The 17,797-nt window shown below is 48.8% G+C and overlaps 1 protein-coding gene across 2 annotated transcripts in view; it reads left to right on the top strand.

Moving 5' to 3' along the window:
• The first annotated feature begins 2,220 nt into the window (after positions 1-2,220).
• Positions 2,221-17,797, top strand: part of loxl4 (lysyl oxidase-like 4) — a 25,507-nt gene continuing 9,930 nt past the window's right edge. Inside the window, exons 1-11 of one of the 2 annotated variants that reach the window (XM_030379852.1) lie at positions 2,221-2,283; positions 3,120-3,442; positions 4,465-4,769; positions 4,852-5,066; positions 10,178-10,216; positions 10,380-10,593; positions 10,920-11,097; positions 16,106-16,260; positions 16,354-16,521; positions 16,622-16,784; positions 17,014-17,257. In XM_030379852.1, coding sequence (XP_030235712.1) covers positions 3,139-3,442; positions 4,465-4,769; positions 4,852-5,066; positions 10,178-10,216; positions 10,380-10,593; positions 10,920-11,097; positions 16,106-16,260; positions 16,354-16,521; positions 16,622-16,784; positions 17,014-17,257 — 1,985 coding nt within the window. In that variant the 5' untranslated portion in view covers positions 2,221-2,283; positions 3,120-3,138. Of the gene's footprint in view, positions 2,284-3,119; positions 3,443-4,464; positions 4,770-4,851; positions 5,067-10,177; positions 10,217-10,379; positions 10,594-10,919; positions 11,098-16,105; positions 16,522-16,621; positions 16,785-17,013; positions 17,258-17,797 lie in introns of both variants that reach the window. The other variant, XM_030379851.1, reaches the window with a different exon arrangement.

Genomic DNA, 17,797 nt, shown 5'->3' with positions numbered 1-17,797 from the left:
TGTTGATTGTGGTGCAGGACATGTGAATTGCCTTCTGTCGGTTACAAGAGTGATTAAGAGTATTCTCTTTTCGTAACACCCCTCTACCTTCCTAGAACTCTCAGCCGACTCTAAAATCTCAGTGATCGAATTCCGGCTGAAACAGTGGGTTCACTGAAACTGTAAAATATATTAATTAACCACTTTCAGGCCACCGCTACATGTTAACCTATTTTACAGAGCCACACATCTCCAAAAGCAGCACCATTTATTCTCTGAAAACAAAATAACATTAAACAGAACACTTATTTTACTAATGACATTTATTAGCATTGCTAACTTTATATTTGTATTGTATTTAATGGTTTAATCGCATTTAGCTAGTAAACTGAGTGTATTAACACAAGCTAGCTAGACTAATACCCTTTAAACACTCAGTTTACTAGCTAAATTCAATACAATACAAATATAAAGTAAAAACAAGTATTATCTGTACTGTGTTATTTCTTCTTTGGCAACATGAGCGCAAATGTTTTTTGAAACCTGCCTGGCAACGGAAAATCGCGTCGAACGATGACGTAATGTTTCGAACGCGAATTACGTAGGCGGTACAATTTTCGCCCCCGGTACAATTTTGGTGTGACAGAGCCAGTTTAATGCGCCACATTTTTTGCCTGATTGACCCCATGTGCGGTCAGCAAAGCCCCACATTGCACCCAAAGCCCCCACACGGTGGTGGTCCTACCATGGAGGCAGAGGCCCCTGCACGGTGGTGGTCCTACCATAGAGGCAGAGGCCCCTGCACGGTGGTGGTCTTACCATAGAGGCAGAGGCCCCTGCACGGTGGTGGTCTTACCATAGAGGCAGAGGCCCCTGCAGGGTGGTGGTCTTACCATAGAGGCAGAGGCCCCTGCAAGGTGGTGGTCTTACCATAGAGGCAGAGGCCCCTGCACGGTGGTGGTCTTACCATAGAGGCAGAGGCCCCTGCACGGTGGTGGTCCTACCATAGAGGCAGAGGCCCCTGCACGGTGGTGGTCTCACCATAGAGGCAGAGGCCCCTGCATGGTGGTGGTCTTACCATAGAGGCAGAGGCCCCTGCACGGTGGTGGTCCTACTATAGAGGCAGAGGCACCTGCACGGTGGTGGTCTCACCATAGAGGCAGAGGCCCCTGCACGGTGGTGGTCTTACCATAGAGGCAGAGGCCGCGGCTGCTTGGGGCCCCCCTACCAACCTAAAAAAACTACTATTTTTAATGCAGAGACGAAGCAAGACAAGTTCAAATGCACAAATACAATTAAGGGTTAGGAAAAGGGTTAGGCCAAAGTTACCCAAGCGGCTCAAATAAAAGAAAGAAGCTAAAAGACGCTGGTAAGTATTTGGCAACCCTGCCAAAGATCACCCACTTATTACGGCTACTGTTGGGGATACAGAACAACAACGTCCAAAGCGTTGAACATGCCACTACAGCAGCAGCAGCTAGCTGTGAAGTGGTTGGGTGAAGACCTTTGAGAAGATGTCAATAAGTATATTGTAAGATATTTTAAGTGACACTTACAATATCCTCTATCTTGTACAAGGGTTTGTTTGTAGAATGATTGAAACATTTAGTTTGAGAATCCGGACTGGGTGTGTGGGGAATGGAATCGGTTAGCGTGGTCGTGTGGTGGCAAAATCGCTCCCTTCATTAGAAAAAATAAGCAGGTCAACTTTCAGACGATTCATCGTCGCTTGTCATTGTCAAATTAGAAGAATGGCGCTCGCCTTAAAATATAATATTGCGCTTTTGTTTCCACATGTGAGCGTCTTAGAAATGGTGGGAAGGGGGTGTGCCGATAAAACTCGCCAATATTGACTGCAGTACCCATTTTATACACTAGGTTTCCATGTTACATATTGTACCTTTAACCTGGCCATCAAAGAACTTAAATGTCCCCCTTGAAAACTTCAACGTATCAACATGTTATCCATATCCCGAAATATCCATAGAGAAATGATATAATGACGTTTTACCCTATGTCCCCTCTGTTTCTTGAATAAATTGCTTTCCACATAAGATAGACCATTGACGAAAAGGTCTTTGTATAGTCTAACGGCATTTCAATTGAGAAAAGAAGAAAGAGTGGAAAGACAGACACAGAGGGAGTATAGAGGTGGATAAGATGAAAGAAGGGGTGTGAGGGAGGAAGAAAGAGGGAGGGAAGGGAGGACTGAGAGGAGAACGTCTAGTAAGTCAACTCCTTCACTCACTCACTCACTCCTTCTCAGCTAGTGGTGTCCAGGACTGCAACACTGTTTGTCACCAGGTAGGTCCCAATCCAGCCTCTGCAATGCCATGCCTCGGGTTTATTTGATTCATATTTAGATTTATTTTACAATTGTTTCTGAATGTCTTGTCACTTAAGCCTAGCTTACTTAATTAATGTTTAGTTAAACCACAAGCATTTAATGAAGTTAATCTTAAATAATGATTTTATGTTTTATGAGAGATATGCTTATATTGATGTGACGAAATGTAGGCCTCAACGTTTCTAGGCTGTCGACATTAATGTCTTTAACGCCTCAACCATGATGATTTACTGCTAACCTTTTGTAAGAACCTGCTTGTCTTTATGTCTTTATGTGAGTATTGCCCTTAGGGTGTCACAGTATTTCCGTAATGATAAGTTTAACTTCTAACGTGTAAGCTGGCAATGTAACAATTACATGTCTACGTTTGCATGAATAAAACAGGCCTTTTCCTCACGTTGAGGCTTGGTTTCAACTGAATCATTTAAACACGGAAGCCGGTAATTATTCCTGAAAATGTTAGGAATCCAAGATATTTGATGGACAATTATGAAACCGCAAGCTCCAGAAGGTACATTCCATAAAAACCAGCTAGAGATGCATATTCTTTAAACGCATTTGTATTTGCTAATTGGCAAGTGCCCCAACATTCACCCTTTAAGACCAGCCACATAGTCGATGCTTAACGCTATATTGGTATGAAAATAAACTAGCCTACGACATATAGGCTGTTATTTAAGTTGGCAATAGTTAGTATGGGGCAGTGAAAGTGAATGAAGCTTACCATATTGCCGCATAACCGACTTAATGCAGTTGTATAAGTAAAGCCTTTAATTACGCTCATTCCCCTTAGGTTGGACTCTCCAGATACGATGATACGCATCGTGACCCTCTGCTTGAGCGCGCTCCTCCTGCTCGCACTCTGCCAGCCGGGAGAGCCACAGCGGCAGACCTCAGCGCGCCGCTCAGCCCGCGCTCCTGCCGCCAAAGTGCGTCTGGCGGGGAATAGTGCACGAGAAGTGAACGAGGGACGAGTGGAGGTGCTGCACAACAACACGTGGGGAACTGTTTGCGATGACGAGGTGGACATCAAGCTGGCCAATGTGGTGTGCCGCGAGCTGGGCTTCCAGACTGGAATCACGTGGGCACACAGCGCCAAGTATGGTCAAGGAGAAGGTGAGAGCTCTTTGAAGATCAGCACTACGTTTCAGTCGGGGTTGATTTCAATGCATTAACGTATAGCTGAACACAACCGAATGAAAAAACAAATGTGTGTCGAATGTGAAGAAAACTAATAACATCAGCAGCCTGCTTTCTGTATTATTGCGTTTAACATTTAGAATATTTACCAAATTAAATGTATTAATCCCAGGGAACTTGGTTTCTGACCCAATTGCATCTCAAGCTAGATAGGTGCAGTCAGTACATGCAGGTAGGCTTACATCCAGACCAGCACAGTGCTATCTTTATCACTGCCTCTTCTCAAACATGAACAATTCCCATATTATAATTGACATGCTCATCAACACTCCAAGAGCTTGGCTTCATAACAGACCACCAAACCATAATAAAACTACAATGTGTTACGCGATGACAGTCTCTAGATCTCATTACAGAGGCCGGGCTGGCTGCAGGGGAACACACAGGGGTAAAATAGGGATTTGTTTTAAGAATAATGACAGCACTGGCACGCCAGCGTTGTGCAACACTTGCTGTGGTTTATGGACATTCTTTATTGCTGCCTTTCAATCCAAATTAAAGCGAGGCTGGGCCAGTGGCACCCTTCAGTGGGAGCCCGTGGTGAAACACAGAGTGTTTAGTAAATCTATTTACATAACGCACGCTGAGAGGCAGTCCTTAATCAGTGCGCCTGTAAAAGTCAAGTGTTAGGTGTGCAAATGGGTTCCTATACACGCCTGGCCCTGTTCTGCTCGGTTCCGACCGGGGGAGCCTCTGGCCTGAGAGACCCTCGCCTGCTCTGCATAATGTGGACTCAGTGAGTGTAAATGATGAAGGGCCAGGTGGGCTGGTGTAGTAAACTATAGTGGTGTTGGAGTGTTTGGAGTCAAACCCAGTCTACCTGTAGGCGTCCTTGAGCTGGGAGCCAATCACCATGGCTCCTCACTGACGTTCACGACCCCCCCGGTGAGACCAGCCGCTCGGGGTACTGAACAGCAGAGGTTGTGCGTCCCTCTCAGGCCCCATATGGATGGACAACGTGCGCTGCGAGGGCTCGGAGGCGTCCCTGAGCGACTGTAATCACAACGGCTGGGGGGTGAACGACTGCAAACACAAAGAGGACCTGGGCGTGGTGTGCACCCCCGAGCGCCGGCTGGACCCCACGGCCGCCAGGGCCAACTCCGTGGCCCTGCGGCCCCACGTCAGCCCCTCGCCCCACTGGCAGAGCATCCTGGCCAGCCGCCGGAACCCCTACCAGGGCTACTACGGCAACGGGCACCCCCAGGAGCTGCCCCGGTTCCACCGGCCCCCGCACCACTACCAGGTAGGGGCTCTCTGTAGCGGGGTCATGTGACCACCGTATCTTCTGGTTCTTTGTACTCATTTGCCGACTCCTCCCCTTTTAGCGCCAGAGCCGGGTCCAGATCGAGGAGGTCCGTTTGCGGCCGATCCTCATGGCCACAAAGAAGAAGACGCTGGTCACGGAGGGAGTGGTGGAAGTGAAGCATGCTGGGAGATGGAGGCAGGTGTGTGACCTGGGCTGGAACCTCAACAGCAGTAGAGTGGTGTGTGGGATGCTGGGCTTCCCCCAGGCCACCCAGCACAACACAAAGACCTACAAGTAAGTCCCACCTTCTGACAATCTGTGGCTACAACCTATACACAACTGATACTACTTGCCATTGATGTTTAATACTACGGATGAAATTTGGCTTGCTTCACTTCCATTAGAGCTGCAGAATCATCAAACCAATATTTCTTATTTGTGTATGAGATCTTTATGTTGCTTAACATGAAGATTATATTTTATCAGCAAGAACACAACAATACATTGAAAATACAGAGAGGGAAAATATTAAGACTCCCTGATTTACGTTAATATTTAGCTAACTGGCCAAAATCTACCTTTCAATTAGCCCTTTGTCTTACACGTCTTTAATTTGAACCTAATCGATCTCTCTTTATCTCGCTGGCTCACACTTCAGAGGGAACGCTATTTGACCCAGGTTTCTAGAACCATTTGGGTTTTAATCTGTGCTTCTCTAATGGCACCGTCGGCCCATCCCCTCGGACTAACAGCTCCCCTCTGCCAGCGAGGAGGTTTCGTATCACCTGTTATTGGTATTGTATTCAGCGAGCCATCAGACCATCTGTGTAAGGGACCTCCACGCGTGACGACCATCGTTTTATCTCAATACAAGACGTCATACTGTGGGTATCTCCCTCCGCCCTGTGGCCACGCAACTGCACTTCCTATGCTCCCTTTCGAACGCTGAAAGGCTTAAAATAGATGGTGGTTTCTTGGGAAGGTTCTGCTCTGAACCACAGAAGGACCACACATTAACACACAAAGAGTCATTCCAGTGCCATTATGGGAACAAATTAGTCTCTTGTCAAGAGCAGGGATGGTGCTACCAGCTGGCTCTTGTGACTAGAAGGATACCAGTGTTTGGTGATTCAGGGTTAAGGAACTCTCTCATTCACTCTGCTGGCCTGCGTCTGAGTCACGAGCACGAGACCACAGCATCTGCTGTGTCGCCGAGGTGCCAGATTTGTTCCTGCCGCACGGCAGCTACTGTTGGAGGGCAATTCCTTTATTTTTTTCATGTACATTTCAAACTAGTTTATAGACTTTCCAAACTGCCCCATATCAGGGGTGTAGGACCCACTCCTCTAGAAGTGTTTGCCCTTGAATTCACTTATCTCGCCGGAACTATGCGTTCCATGTAAATGGAAAGTCAGCGGAGCCATAAATAACCCTTGTATTGTTTATCAGGTACCACCTCCTTAATGGGATAAACCTCGTCAAGGATGCTCTTCAGCATATCGTCGAGGTCTCGTCCTGATCTACATTCTTATTAGTGCTACGAACAAACCACCCCCCCCCCCCAACATTTCTAGTTGAATTCTTGACAGTCCACACTTTGTTAAGTTCAGGTAATGTAGATATAGGGGAGATGAAGACTTACTGCTGAGTCAGCTGCTGGACGGACACAAAAGCTCAGACTCTGCGGGGTAAACATACAGCGGTAGCCGCTACGTTAGCAGACGTGTCTGGTCGCCAAGCGAAGAGCTGCCTCAGAGAGAGGGCTGAGGTCACTGCAGTTTGTATTGTCTTGTCCAAAGTGATGCTTACAGTTGTTATTTCATAGTTATGACTCATTAGTGAAGAGGTGCAGAACTGCAGATGTAAGATGCGGATAGCGTTCAACCCTTGAGATGTAGGCAGGAAGTTGGGGACAAAAGGCTCTGAGTTTGAACCCCAATGTTTGAAGAATACATGTAAGCATCCTTGAGCATGATGCCTAAACTCGCTCCTAAATTAACGCACGATGTAAAGCACTTTGCTGTAAGTCCCTTTGGATAATAACCTTACAAGTTAGTAAGAACAGGGAACATTGAAAAAAGAAACAGGTTGCACAGGTTTGTGTTCCAAGAGCTAGCCAAATGGCGCTTGTTTCGCCTCCCTCCCCTCCGTTACTCCTCCTCCCCTGTGCTATACATCTCCCGGTCCATTCTTAGAAAGCCCAGACCGTGTCATGTCTCTCAGCCGCCTGTGCCTCTTGGACCAAACTCTAAAGACGCTGTAATGACTGGTTGGGCAGGACGAGGGCACTTCAGGGTTTATGTGGAGAGAGGAGAAAAAACATCCCCAATTATAGCCGTGTGAGAGAGAGAGTGAGTTACAGAGAGTTACAGACAGAAACAGATAAAAAGAGGGAGAGTTGAAGAGAGAGAGAGAGAGAGTTGAGTGAGAGTCAGAGACAGAGACAGAGACAGAGAGAGAGAGAGAGAGAGAGAGAGAGAGAGAGAGAGAGAGAGAGTTGAGAGAGAGTCAGAGAGAGAGAGAGAGAGTTGAGAGAGAGTCAGAGACAGAGAGAGAGAGAGAGAGAGTTGAGAGAGAGACAGAGAGAGAGAGAGAGAGAGAGAGAGAGAGAGAGAGAGAGAGAGAGAGAGAGAGAGAGAGAGAGAGAGAGAGAGAGTTGCGAGAGTGTCAGAGAGAGAGAGAGAGAGAGAGAGAGAGAGAGAGAGTTGAGAGAGAGTCAGAGAGAGAGAGAGAGAGAGAGAGTTGAGAGAGAGTCAGAGAGCGAGTCAGAGAGAGAGAGAGAGAGCGGAGGCAGTGGATGAAGGGCGGTGAGTGAGGGCTGTGCTCAGACGCATCGCTACTGTAAAATGTCCCAATTACCACATGGAGCGTGCTGCTGTATCAGCAGGCCGCCCCTCTCCTCTCGTCACCGAGGCTATTTGGGAGTCTTAGCCGCTGTTTTTTATTTAATGATGTTTTTAATTCTCCTTAAGATGGAAGGGATCGTTTTACTTAAGGGGGGACATTTCTTGGGGCCGTGTCGTTCCGGTGGGAGTCTCAAGACCTTGTGATCCCTTCAATGGTCTTCTCTCTCTAATTTGGGTTTTTAACCCTTTTTAATTTTTAATTTATGTACGCAGGCCGGTAGCTATTCCTGTGGTTTGGAGCCGGGTGTGGAACTATGGAAATTATTTGAAGTGGCTTACATTGTTCTGTGTGTGTGAGCGTTCAACCCCAGAACTATGGGGACCTACAAGGTAGAAGGAGGGGAAACAGGATGGTGTCGTGGTTAGGGTGGTTCAATTAAAATCATTCAATCCTATTCAAAAACGATATTGTGCACAGAGCATATGGGGATATTTATAATCAGAATTACATAAAGTCTTGCACAATACCCTGGAAGTAGAATTAAATAATAATAATTATTTTCCAAAGTCTCGCAAAAACGAAAAGCCTTATATTTGATTCAATTTATCTTTAGTTCACAATAACTTCTCCACCATTTTAATAATGCAGTAAAATGGACTGCTGATGTTTCTGCGGTGAGGTCCAAACAAGTGACAAACGCGTTTCGTTGTGGGAAGTGTTTGTGCTAGTCTGGTTCTATTCCCAATTCTGTGTTTCTACAGAGCCACATTGTAAATTCAGCTGAAATGTTTAACAAGTGTAAACCTATATAGCCCGTCCTAGTAAACCACCGACAGGTCTAGTGACTCGGTGAACATTGTATATTTGATTTAGGAGGATTCTTTTTTCCCCAAATATTTACAACGCAATCAGGTAACACTTCAGGTGCCTTTAAAGTTATTCCTGGATAATTGTCATTATTACTCAAAGCTAGGATACATAAAGTTTCTTAATAAATTTTGCAGGTCAGAAGTTTTGTCCCTGAAATATAGAACAACCAGATTATACCGAACAGGTTGTTTCCCCCTTTCAGAGGGAATCCTGCTAAATTGGATATTTTCAAGGACATGATTCTCTTTTCCCAGAAGTTCTCATCTGACATTGGTCTATATTTGTGACTATATCGTCCAGACACTTGAAATTACACCCCGCAAGTTTTTACTCCTGCTGGCAGATTTCGTTTTGATGAATGGGAGCCAGAGTAGTAGGCTAGTAGTTATAGAGACTAGTCTACTAGTAGAGTAGTAGACTTGGCCTTTACTTTTGGCTGGTCCTCATGTATCTGAAGTCCCTGTGGTGTGTGTGTGTGTGTGTGTGTGTGTGTGTGTGTGTGTGTGTGTGTGTGTGTGTGTGTGTGTGTGTGTGTGTGTGTGTGTGTGTGTGTGTGTGTGTGTGTGTGTGTGTGTGTGTGTGTGTGTGTGTGTGTGTGTACTGCTGGCTGCTGTGGCAGCCTGCTAGCATGGTATTTGTGGGAATACCAGTGGAGAACAGGGTTGTCCATTCCGCTAACCTTGTTGGCACATGGCCCCGCCTGTTCTAGACAACTGCCTCGTTCTCTCGTGCCTCGTTCTCGCGGACATGCAGGCCAGCAGGGTATTAAAGTAAAGAGCTGCATGTTTGTTTTCCTTTGCATGCCTGGGCAAACCCTTATTTCCGTGAAATGCAGTACTTTGGTGCTGTTGAAAGATTTGCTTTTTTTTGTAAACTATGGGCGGCTTTTGTGGTGAAAGGCATGTTTTAGAATGCTTTCTGTTATTGTTTTTTCGTAATCTTTTTATATGATTTGGACTCCCAGGGTTTAAGGAAAAATTCCATGTTCTGTAAATGTAAGGGTTTTTAACTTTGGCAAAATTGGCAACCCGTTAATCCAATTTCAAATCAAGCTAATTCAAATGAGATTAACATATTTTGTGATTTGTCAACTAATTATGTAAAAATACGTTCATGTTAATGAAGTCACATGAATATATAATTTTAAGGTGTAGACTGTTCTACTTCATAGGTATGGAATAAACAAGTAATACATTCATAATGTTAGATCAAACATAAAACAAACTAAATGACAGATATACAGAAAAAAAAAGGACTTACAAAACCACAACATTTGCAACAGGATACATTGTTCTGTTTTCCCTACGTGGATTGAACGCATACGGATTGTAAAAATGGCTCCTCCCACCCTAACCCAACACACTGCTGCCCAGCCCACACATTCCAGACTGAGCGATAATTAAAGAAAAAAACATGTTATTTCACTAACTATAGTCACCCACCTGCCTATCGTTACCACATATCAGCCAAATATACCGCTTCCTTTGACCCCATTTCATAACGTGTTTTTTTTAAATCAGGTTCTTTCTTTTATGTCTTAAACAACTTACTCTCATAAAATGTCAATAGAAAACTTCTTCAGTGACACAGAAGAAACTCACAGACAACGTGTGTCAGCAAACCTCTGCAAATATACAGAACCCATGGGGCTAACCAACCACTCCTCTACCCTTGTTTCTCTTCTTCAGGAAAATCTGGGACACCAAGGTCGCCGATCCCTCCACCAGGTAGGAAGAGGACTGTTTGGTCATCCTTGTTAACCGTGCTGCCCTGTGTTTAGCTGTTGCGTGCTAGAGGTTTGAGTCTCGGATCGCTGGCAGACCCTGTTATGACTTCACGTTTTATGGGTGACTAAGAGGATCATTCCTTCCTCCAATCCTAAACCCTCAGACTGAGCATCATGTCGAAGAAGAAGGGCTTCTGGGTGGAAAAGGTGCATTGCATGGGCACTGAGAACAGCCTATCAGAGTGCCAGACGCAGCTGTCCATCGCCCGAAGCCCCTCCCCTTGCAAGAACGGCAGGCATGCGGTGGCCAAGTGTGTAGCGGGACCCCAGTTCGCACGCATGTCCTCTGGAAGGCCGCAGGCCCCCGACCCCATCGTGGTGAGACACACACAGTCATCTGACAGCATGGGTCAGGGAAAAGCTCCATCTGAGGGGGTTTGACTCCCAGCTGGAGGGTTCGGGGTTCATCCCAATGTCCAGATGCATCACGACATGCATTAACGGCATGTCAAAATAATTATTCACTAAATAGGGACTTGGGTTAACATGCACATGCATCCACACGCATTACTGCCTGTGGATTTTAAAACGTGTGTGTGTGTGTGCGTGTGTGCGTGTGTGTGTGTGTGTGTGTGTGTGTGTGTGTGTGTGTGTGTGTGTGTGTGTGTGTGTGTGTGTGTGTGTGTGTGTGTGTGTGTGTGTAGCCCGTGCGTCTGAAGGCAGGGCCCAGGCTTGGTGAGGGTCGTGTTGAGGTCCTGAAGGAAGGGAAATGGGGCACCATCGTGGACCACCTGTGGGACAGGACAGCGGCCAGCGTGGTATGCAGGGAGATGGGCTTCGGAACCGCCAAGGAGGCCCTGAACGGAGCCTTTATGGGCCAAGGTGAGGGAGCACTCTGACCAGCAGCACAATGGTTCACCCGCTAATGTTGTGATACTGATGCTATTCTTCTGGTTGTGGATGTGATTTATGATCTGGCTCTAATCATGTTGACTTGGTTACTTACAATTCATGCTGATAGAGAATGTATGAGAGGTTCAACCTACACTGGACCTAGCAGCTGCACACACACACACACACACACACACACACACACACACACACACACACACACACACACACACACACACACACACACACACACACACACACACACACACACACACACACAGAGCGCAGGCCCAAGCGCTTTACGCCAGCATTTATAATACAGCTCACCTCACACAACCTGGTGCCGATCCCTCTCATCTATCTCCCCTTGAAGGAGCGATGGCGGCAGCAGCAGCAGCCTCTAGAGCAGCAGTCCCTAACCCTAACCTCTAGAGCAGCAGTCCCTAACCCTAACCTCTAGAGCAGCAGTCCCTAAGCCTAACCCTAACCTCTAGAGTAACAGTCCCTAACCCTAACCTCTAGAGCAGCAGTCCCTAACCCTAACCTCTAGAGCAGCAGTCCCTAACCCTAACCTCTAGAGCAGCAGTCCCTAAGCCTAACCCTAACCTCTAGAGTAACAGTCCCTAACCCTAACCTCTAGAGCAGCAGACCCTAACCCTAACCCTAACCTCTAGAGCAGCAGTCCCTAACCCTAACCTCTAGAGCAGCAGTCCCTAACCCTAACCTCTAGAGCAGCAGTCCCTAACCCTAACCCTAACCTCTAGAGCAGCAGTCCCTAACCCTAACCTCTAGAGCAGCAGTCCCTAACCCTAACCCTAACCTCTAGAGCAGCAGTCCCTAAGCCTAACCCTAACCTCTAGAGCAGCAGACCCTAACCCTAACCCTAACCTCTAGAGCAGCAGTCCCTAACCCTAACCTCTAGAGCAGCAGTCCCTAACCCTAACCTCTAGAGCAGCAGTCCCTAACCCTAACCCTAACCTCTAGAGCAGCAGTCCCTAACCCTAACCTCTAGAGCAGCAGTCCCTAACCCTAACCTCTAGAGTAACAGTCCCTAACCCTAACCTCTAGAGCAGCAGTCCCTAAGCCTAACCCTAACCTCTAGAGCAGCAGTCCCTAACCCTAACCTCTAGAGCAGCAGTCCCTAAGCCTAACCCTAACCTCTAGAGCAGCAGTCCCTAACCCTAACCTCTAGAGCAGCAGTCCCTAACCCTAACCCTAACCTCTAGAGCAGCAGTCCCTAAGCCTAACCCTAACCTCTAGAGCAGCAGACCCTAACCCTAACCCTAACCTCTAGAGCAGCAGTCCCTAACCCTAACCTCTAGAGCAGCAGTCCCTAACCCTAACCTCTAGAGCAGCAGTCCCTAACCCTAACCCTAACCTCTAGAGCAGCAGTCCCTAACCCTAACCTCTAGAGCAGCAGTCCCTAACCCTAACCTCTAGAGTAACAGTCCCTAACCCTAACCTCTAGAGCAGCAGTCCCTAAGCCTAACCCTAACCTCTAGAGCAGCAGTCCCTAACCCTAACCTCTAGAGCAGCAGTCCCTAAGCCTAACCCTAACCTCTAGAGCAGCAGTCCCTAACCCTAACCTCTAGAGCAGCAGTCCCTAACCCTAACCCTAACCTCTAGAGCAGCAGTCCCTAACCCTAACCTCTAGAGCAGCAGTCCCTAACCCTAACCCTAACCTCTAGAGCAGCAGTCCCTAACCCTAACCTCTAGAGCAGCAGTCCCTAAGCCTAACCCTAACCTCTAGAGCAGCAGTCCCTAACCCTAACCTCTAGAGCAGCAGTCCCTAACCCTAACCTCTAGAGCAGCAGTCCCTAACCCTAACCTCTAGAGCAGCAGTCCCTAACCCTAACCTCTAGAGCAGCAGTCCCTAACCCTAACCTCTAGAGCAGCAGTCCCTAAGCCTAACCCTAACCCTAACCCCTTGGACGACGGCTGACAGTCGGAGCAGTGCCGTTCAGCCCCCCCGTGGGAGAGAGGACTGTGGCTTCTTGCCACCAGGGACTGGGGGTTAAGTCTGTAATCATCCTGATTGAGTGGAAAGGAGAGATGATGGTTTGGCTGGTTTGGTCAATTACACACAGGGGGGGAGCTGTATATTTTTCGGTGCTATTAATAAGCCAGATCACGAGTTTTGCGATACCTTGCTTTTTTTTCGATGGGCAGAAACAGAACAGCCCATTGGAAGACATTGGAAACGTCCCCTTCCTTTGAGACTCCAAAGAATGATCAAAGGCCTACGTTTTTATGACCTTAAGAACGCCTTTCCGATGACTGCCTTGCAGTTGTTCATGTATGTAGGTCAGGTTTGCATGGATGTACTTTGAACAACTCTATTCTTAGAACCAAAACACCAGGATGCCTTTCCGCGTGTGCGGTTTACCTTTAAGCTAGGTTTACCTCTCCCTGCCACCTCCTATGGGTGCAGTATAGGGGGGGAACGGCAGGTTCTTGCTCATAGTGCTTCTCATAACTGTACATATCCATATGGGCAGGCACACATATAGTTGTGCACAGTTTGTAACTGCTACCCAGGGTCATTGAACATCAAAGAGATTCAGTGGCTTCCTGTCTATAACATTCTGCCTTTTAGACTTTTTAACCGTGACATATAATTTTCAATGCACTGCTGGGTCCGCATAAACATAGGTCTATATGGTGTCGGAAAGATCCCAAATTAGACTTCTGATGACAGAATGATTCCCTGCTCAGAAAGACAGAACAGAATCGGGCTGTGTATGTTTGATGTAGTTACAAGGACTTAAGGGCATTATTTCAACGCATTCTTTGTTGTCCTACATGCGTCACCATGATTCAGCGTACCCCTTCTGCCAAGTAACTTCTCCTGCGTCTCCCACCACGCTTATCGTATCTTGTTCCCATCTTCGAATCTTCGTCGCCGGTGGGATCAAAGGACTGCGTCTCTGTGCATGGCCTCAGCGCTGGCGATTGTGCACGTGTGTGGTCTGGGGAGTCTCAGAGACAGAGCCGGTCGTCCTTCTAAAACCTCCCAGTACGATGAAAAGCAGAGTGTGATAGAGGATACGCACCGCTGCCTATCTGCCCAGGTAAGGACAAGAGGCACTCCGGCTCGGACCGCTGAAGACGAGCCCTCTAACGTTCACATCATGCAAATTAAAACACGGGCGCAGGTAGAGGTTACGTTACCATAGAAACCGTGCGCCGATCCACACAATGAGCCTCTCCACCTTGACGGGGGCGGGTGAGCTGCTGCCCACTTGGAGGAAATGTGACGCTTGCATTAGGATTTACAAGAGATCCCGTTGAACATAGCCAGGTTGTTCCGGCGCTTTGGGGCTTGGCACACGGACTGAATCTATTTGAGTGGTTCGCAGATTGGATTGGCTGGAGATGTTCCGTGGAAAGAAAAACACTACAAGCGGAGCATTAAGTGCTACGGCTAATTTAAGAGCAGAGGGTTCCCCGGCAAACCACAGACCGCCTGTTGATGCTATTCTCCAAAAGTACAAAACCATATTCACGCGGCATCTAGCACTTCATGGCAATTTTCTCATTTGTCTGGTTGATCTGTCATGCAGGACGGTTCTGGGGATGATTTAAATGTAGCCCCGATTCAAGAGTCTGTACTTAAACCCTGCTTCCTACCCGTGCCTGCTCTACAGGGGAGAGTTCAATGGGAGAGTCTGGGCGGGTTTCTGTCACTGCTCAATCACAACTCGTTAGCGAGGTGAAGTGAGGAGCAGTCTAAACGCGGCCAAGGCTCCGCCACTCGGACCCAACTTTTAATTTCAATCACCGTAGCAACATTTCACAATCAGTGAGGGAAATTATAGGGGTAATGCCACTGCTTCCCTCTGCCCTGTAGCCCAACGCGCGGGTATTTCTGGCTCCCTGTGTAATTTTAACCCTGAGGGACGTGCAGTGTATGCTGTTTTAGTTAACATACTGTGTGTGTGCGTGTGTGTGTGTGCGTGCGTGCATATACGTACATGAAGTGTGTAACTCTTCAGATTCTGTTCAGGCCCGCGTGTGTTTCCCAGAAAGGGCCGTCCAAACCGGGTTAGGGACATTTTGAAGGATCCTTTATGTGGTTGTCGTGTTTGCCTCGACAGGGTAAACAGTGGGAGTTCAGAACCCAGCTCACGCTCTTCATCGTACCGACGGAGGCGGAAGTGGTGTTCTTTTGTTCAGTGATGCTAGCGTTGACCCACGCACTGTGACCAACATCCGACCAGGCCCTGCAATCCGACAAAACCAACTCAGAGGCTCCAGGCTAGCCCTCAATCTGCCGTCTATTCCCCGACCATCTAACCAACCCGCCCCCCCCTCACCTCTCCCTACGTTTTCCATTGGATTTGATGGCATCACATTTCCAAGTTGGAATTTATTTTATTTTACACAATGGCCCGTTTTTATATAGCAATTTCCTGCACATTTAAAAGTAATGATGCTTTGTGATGACTTTGTTTTTCGGACAAGTAAATTATTCCACTTGCATCTTGTTTTTCGGGAAATGACAAAGATTTGGCTGTGCTCTGCTGTGAGGTAAACTCATATTGTTGTGATTTGCTCTCTCTGTCCCCTGTAATGGACTCCCCGCCAAGGTTGTTGTAATGCTCAGAGGCAACAGAATGGAGGTAAATGTGGTGTGACACAAACACGATGCCACCTCTGCTCGGCTGGCGGGGATACGTCCCTGTGACGGATAGGATAGCATTGTCATTGTTAAAGTAGACCTTGTTTGGTAAAGGTATGCTCTTTTTCACATGAAAGACATACCTGGGTTTTATCTATTTCTAGATGTGTGTCTATCTGTCTCTGTGCGTGTGTGTGTGTGTGTCCGTCTGTGTGTGTGTGTGAGCTTAGCTGTGTGTTTGTGTGTTCCCAATGCATCACTCGGTGAAGATATTGTGTTTCAGCCCCAAGGCAGTGTGAAGCCTTGGTGTCTAGTTCAAGCAGACCTGCGTAGATCAATGGTTGAGGATTGTTGTGTCCTCTCTCTTGGACCCTCCAGGTACGGGCCCCATCCACATGAACTCTGTCCAGTGCCTTGGGATGGAGAGATCCATCCTGGACTGCTTCTACCAGGAAGTCCCCCTGTGGACGTTCAAACACAACCGGGACTCTTCAGTGCGCTGCAACATTCCTAAGACGGGCACGGAGCCAACGGTGGGTTCACATCTGACCGCTCTGAGAGCCACCCGACGTCCTGTTTCACCCCTGGCCGTCCGTCTGATCCACACTGTATCCATCCTCTCTCAGGTGCGCTTGTCTGGGGGCCGACTTCCAGGGGAGGGCCGCCTGGAGGTGTTGATGGAGGTGGACGGCCGGAAGCGCTGGGGGTCCGTCTGCAGTGAGAGCTGGGGCATCAACGAGGCCATGGTGGTCTGCCGTCAGCTGGGGCTGGGCTTCGCCTCCAGTGCCCACCAGGTAGCTCCTTGGTGTCATTCATATATCAGTCCAAACGTAGCGTCCCAACCTTCTTAGTGACGCAGACACACCGTACAAATGAGTTCCGTTAACCCCGTAGGAGACCTGGTACTGGACCGGGGACCCTACCGCGGCCGAGCTGGTGCTCAGTGGGACGCACTGCGTGGGCACCGAGCTGTCCCTCCAGCAGTGTCGCCGCAACACCCAGCTGCACTGTCCGCGAGGAGGCGGGACCAAGGCGGCGGGCGTCACCTGTTCAGAGAGTGAGTCTGTGGGGATTGGTTTGAGTCTGTTTATTTGGGATTCGATTAAGTGTACTGATGAGTAAAAGGTTATTGGCTGAAGGTTTAATTAATCTATTTATAGACTCAACATGATCAATTGAAGCCGTATACAGTACATATATATATATATATGTACTGTATATGTATATGTATATATATAGGTACTCTAGTGGCCGACGCTGCTCTAACCCCCCCCCCCCCCCTGCAGCCGCCCCGGACCTGGTGCTGGACGCCCAGCTGGTGCAGGAGACGGCCTACCTGGAGGACAGACCGCTGCACCTGCTGAGCTGCGCCAACGAGGAGAGCTGCCTGTCGTCGTCGGCGGCGCTGATGACCTGGCCCCACGGCCACCGCCGCCTGCTGCGCTTCTCCTCCCGCATCATGAACCTGGGCCGCTCCGACTTCAGGCCCAAGGCCACCCGGGAGAGCTGGACCTGGCACCAGTGTCACAGGTAGGCCCGCCCCGGAGAGCCCCACCTGCAGCCCCACCTCCAGCCCAACCCCAACCCCCACCCACCCTCAACCACCTCCAGCCCCACCTCCACCTGCAGCCCCACCTGCAGCCCCACCTCCAGCCCCACCTGCAGCCCCACCTCCAGCCCCACCTCCACCTCCAGCCCCACCTCCAGCCCTACCCCAACGCCCACCCACCCACCCTCAACCACCTTCAGCCCCACCTCCACCTCCAGCCCCACCTCCACCTCCAGCCCCCACCTCCACCTCCAGCCCCACCTCCAGCCCCACCTGCAGCCCCACCTCCAGCCCAACCCCAACCCCCACCCACCCTCAACCACCTCCAGCCCCACCTCCACCTCCAGCCCCACCTCCACCTCCAGCCCCACCTGCAGCCCTACCCCAACCCCCACCCAGCCACCCTCACCCACCTCCAGCCCCACCTCCACCTCCAGCCCCACCTGCAGCCCCACCTGCAGCCCCACCTCCAGCCCTACCCCAACCCCCACCCACCCTCAACCACCTCCAGCCCCACCTCC

This window comes from Gadus morhua, chromosome 15 (genome assembly GCF_902167405.1).
Source record: "Gadus morhua chromosome 15, gadMor3.0, whole genome shotgun sequence".
NCBI classification, from domain to species: Eukaryota; Metazoa; Chordata; class Actinopteri; order Gadiformes; family Gadidae; genus Gadus; species Gadus morhua.
The sequence above is the reverse complement of the archived record's forward strand: the minus strand, read 5'-3'. Positions and strand labels throughout refer to the sequence as shown.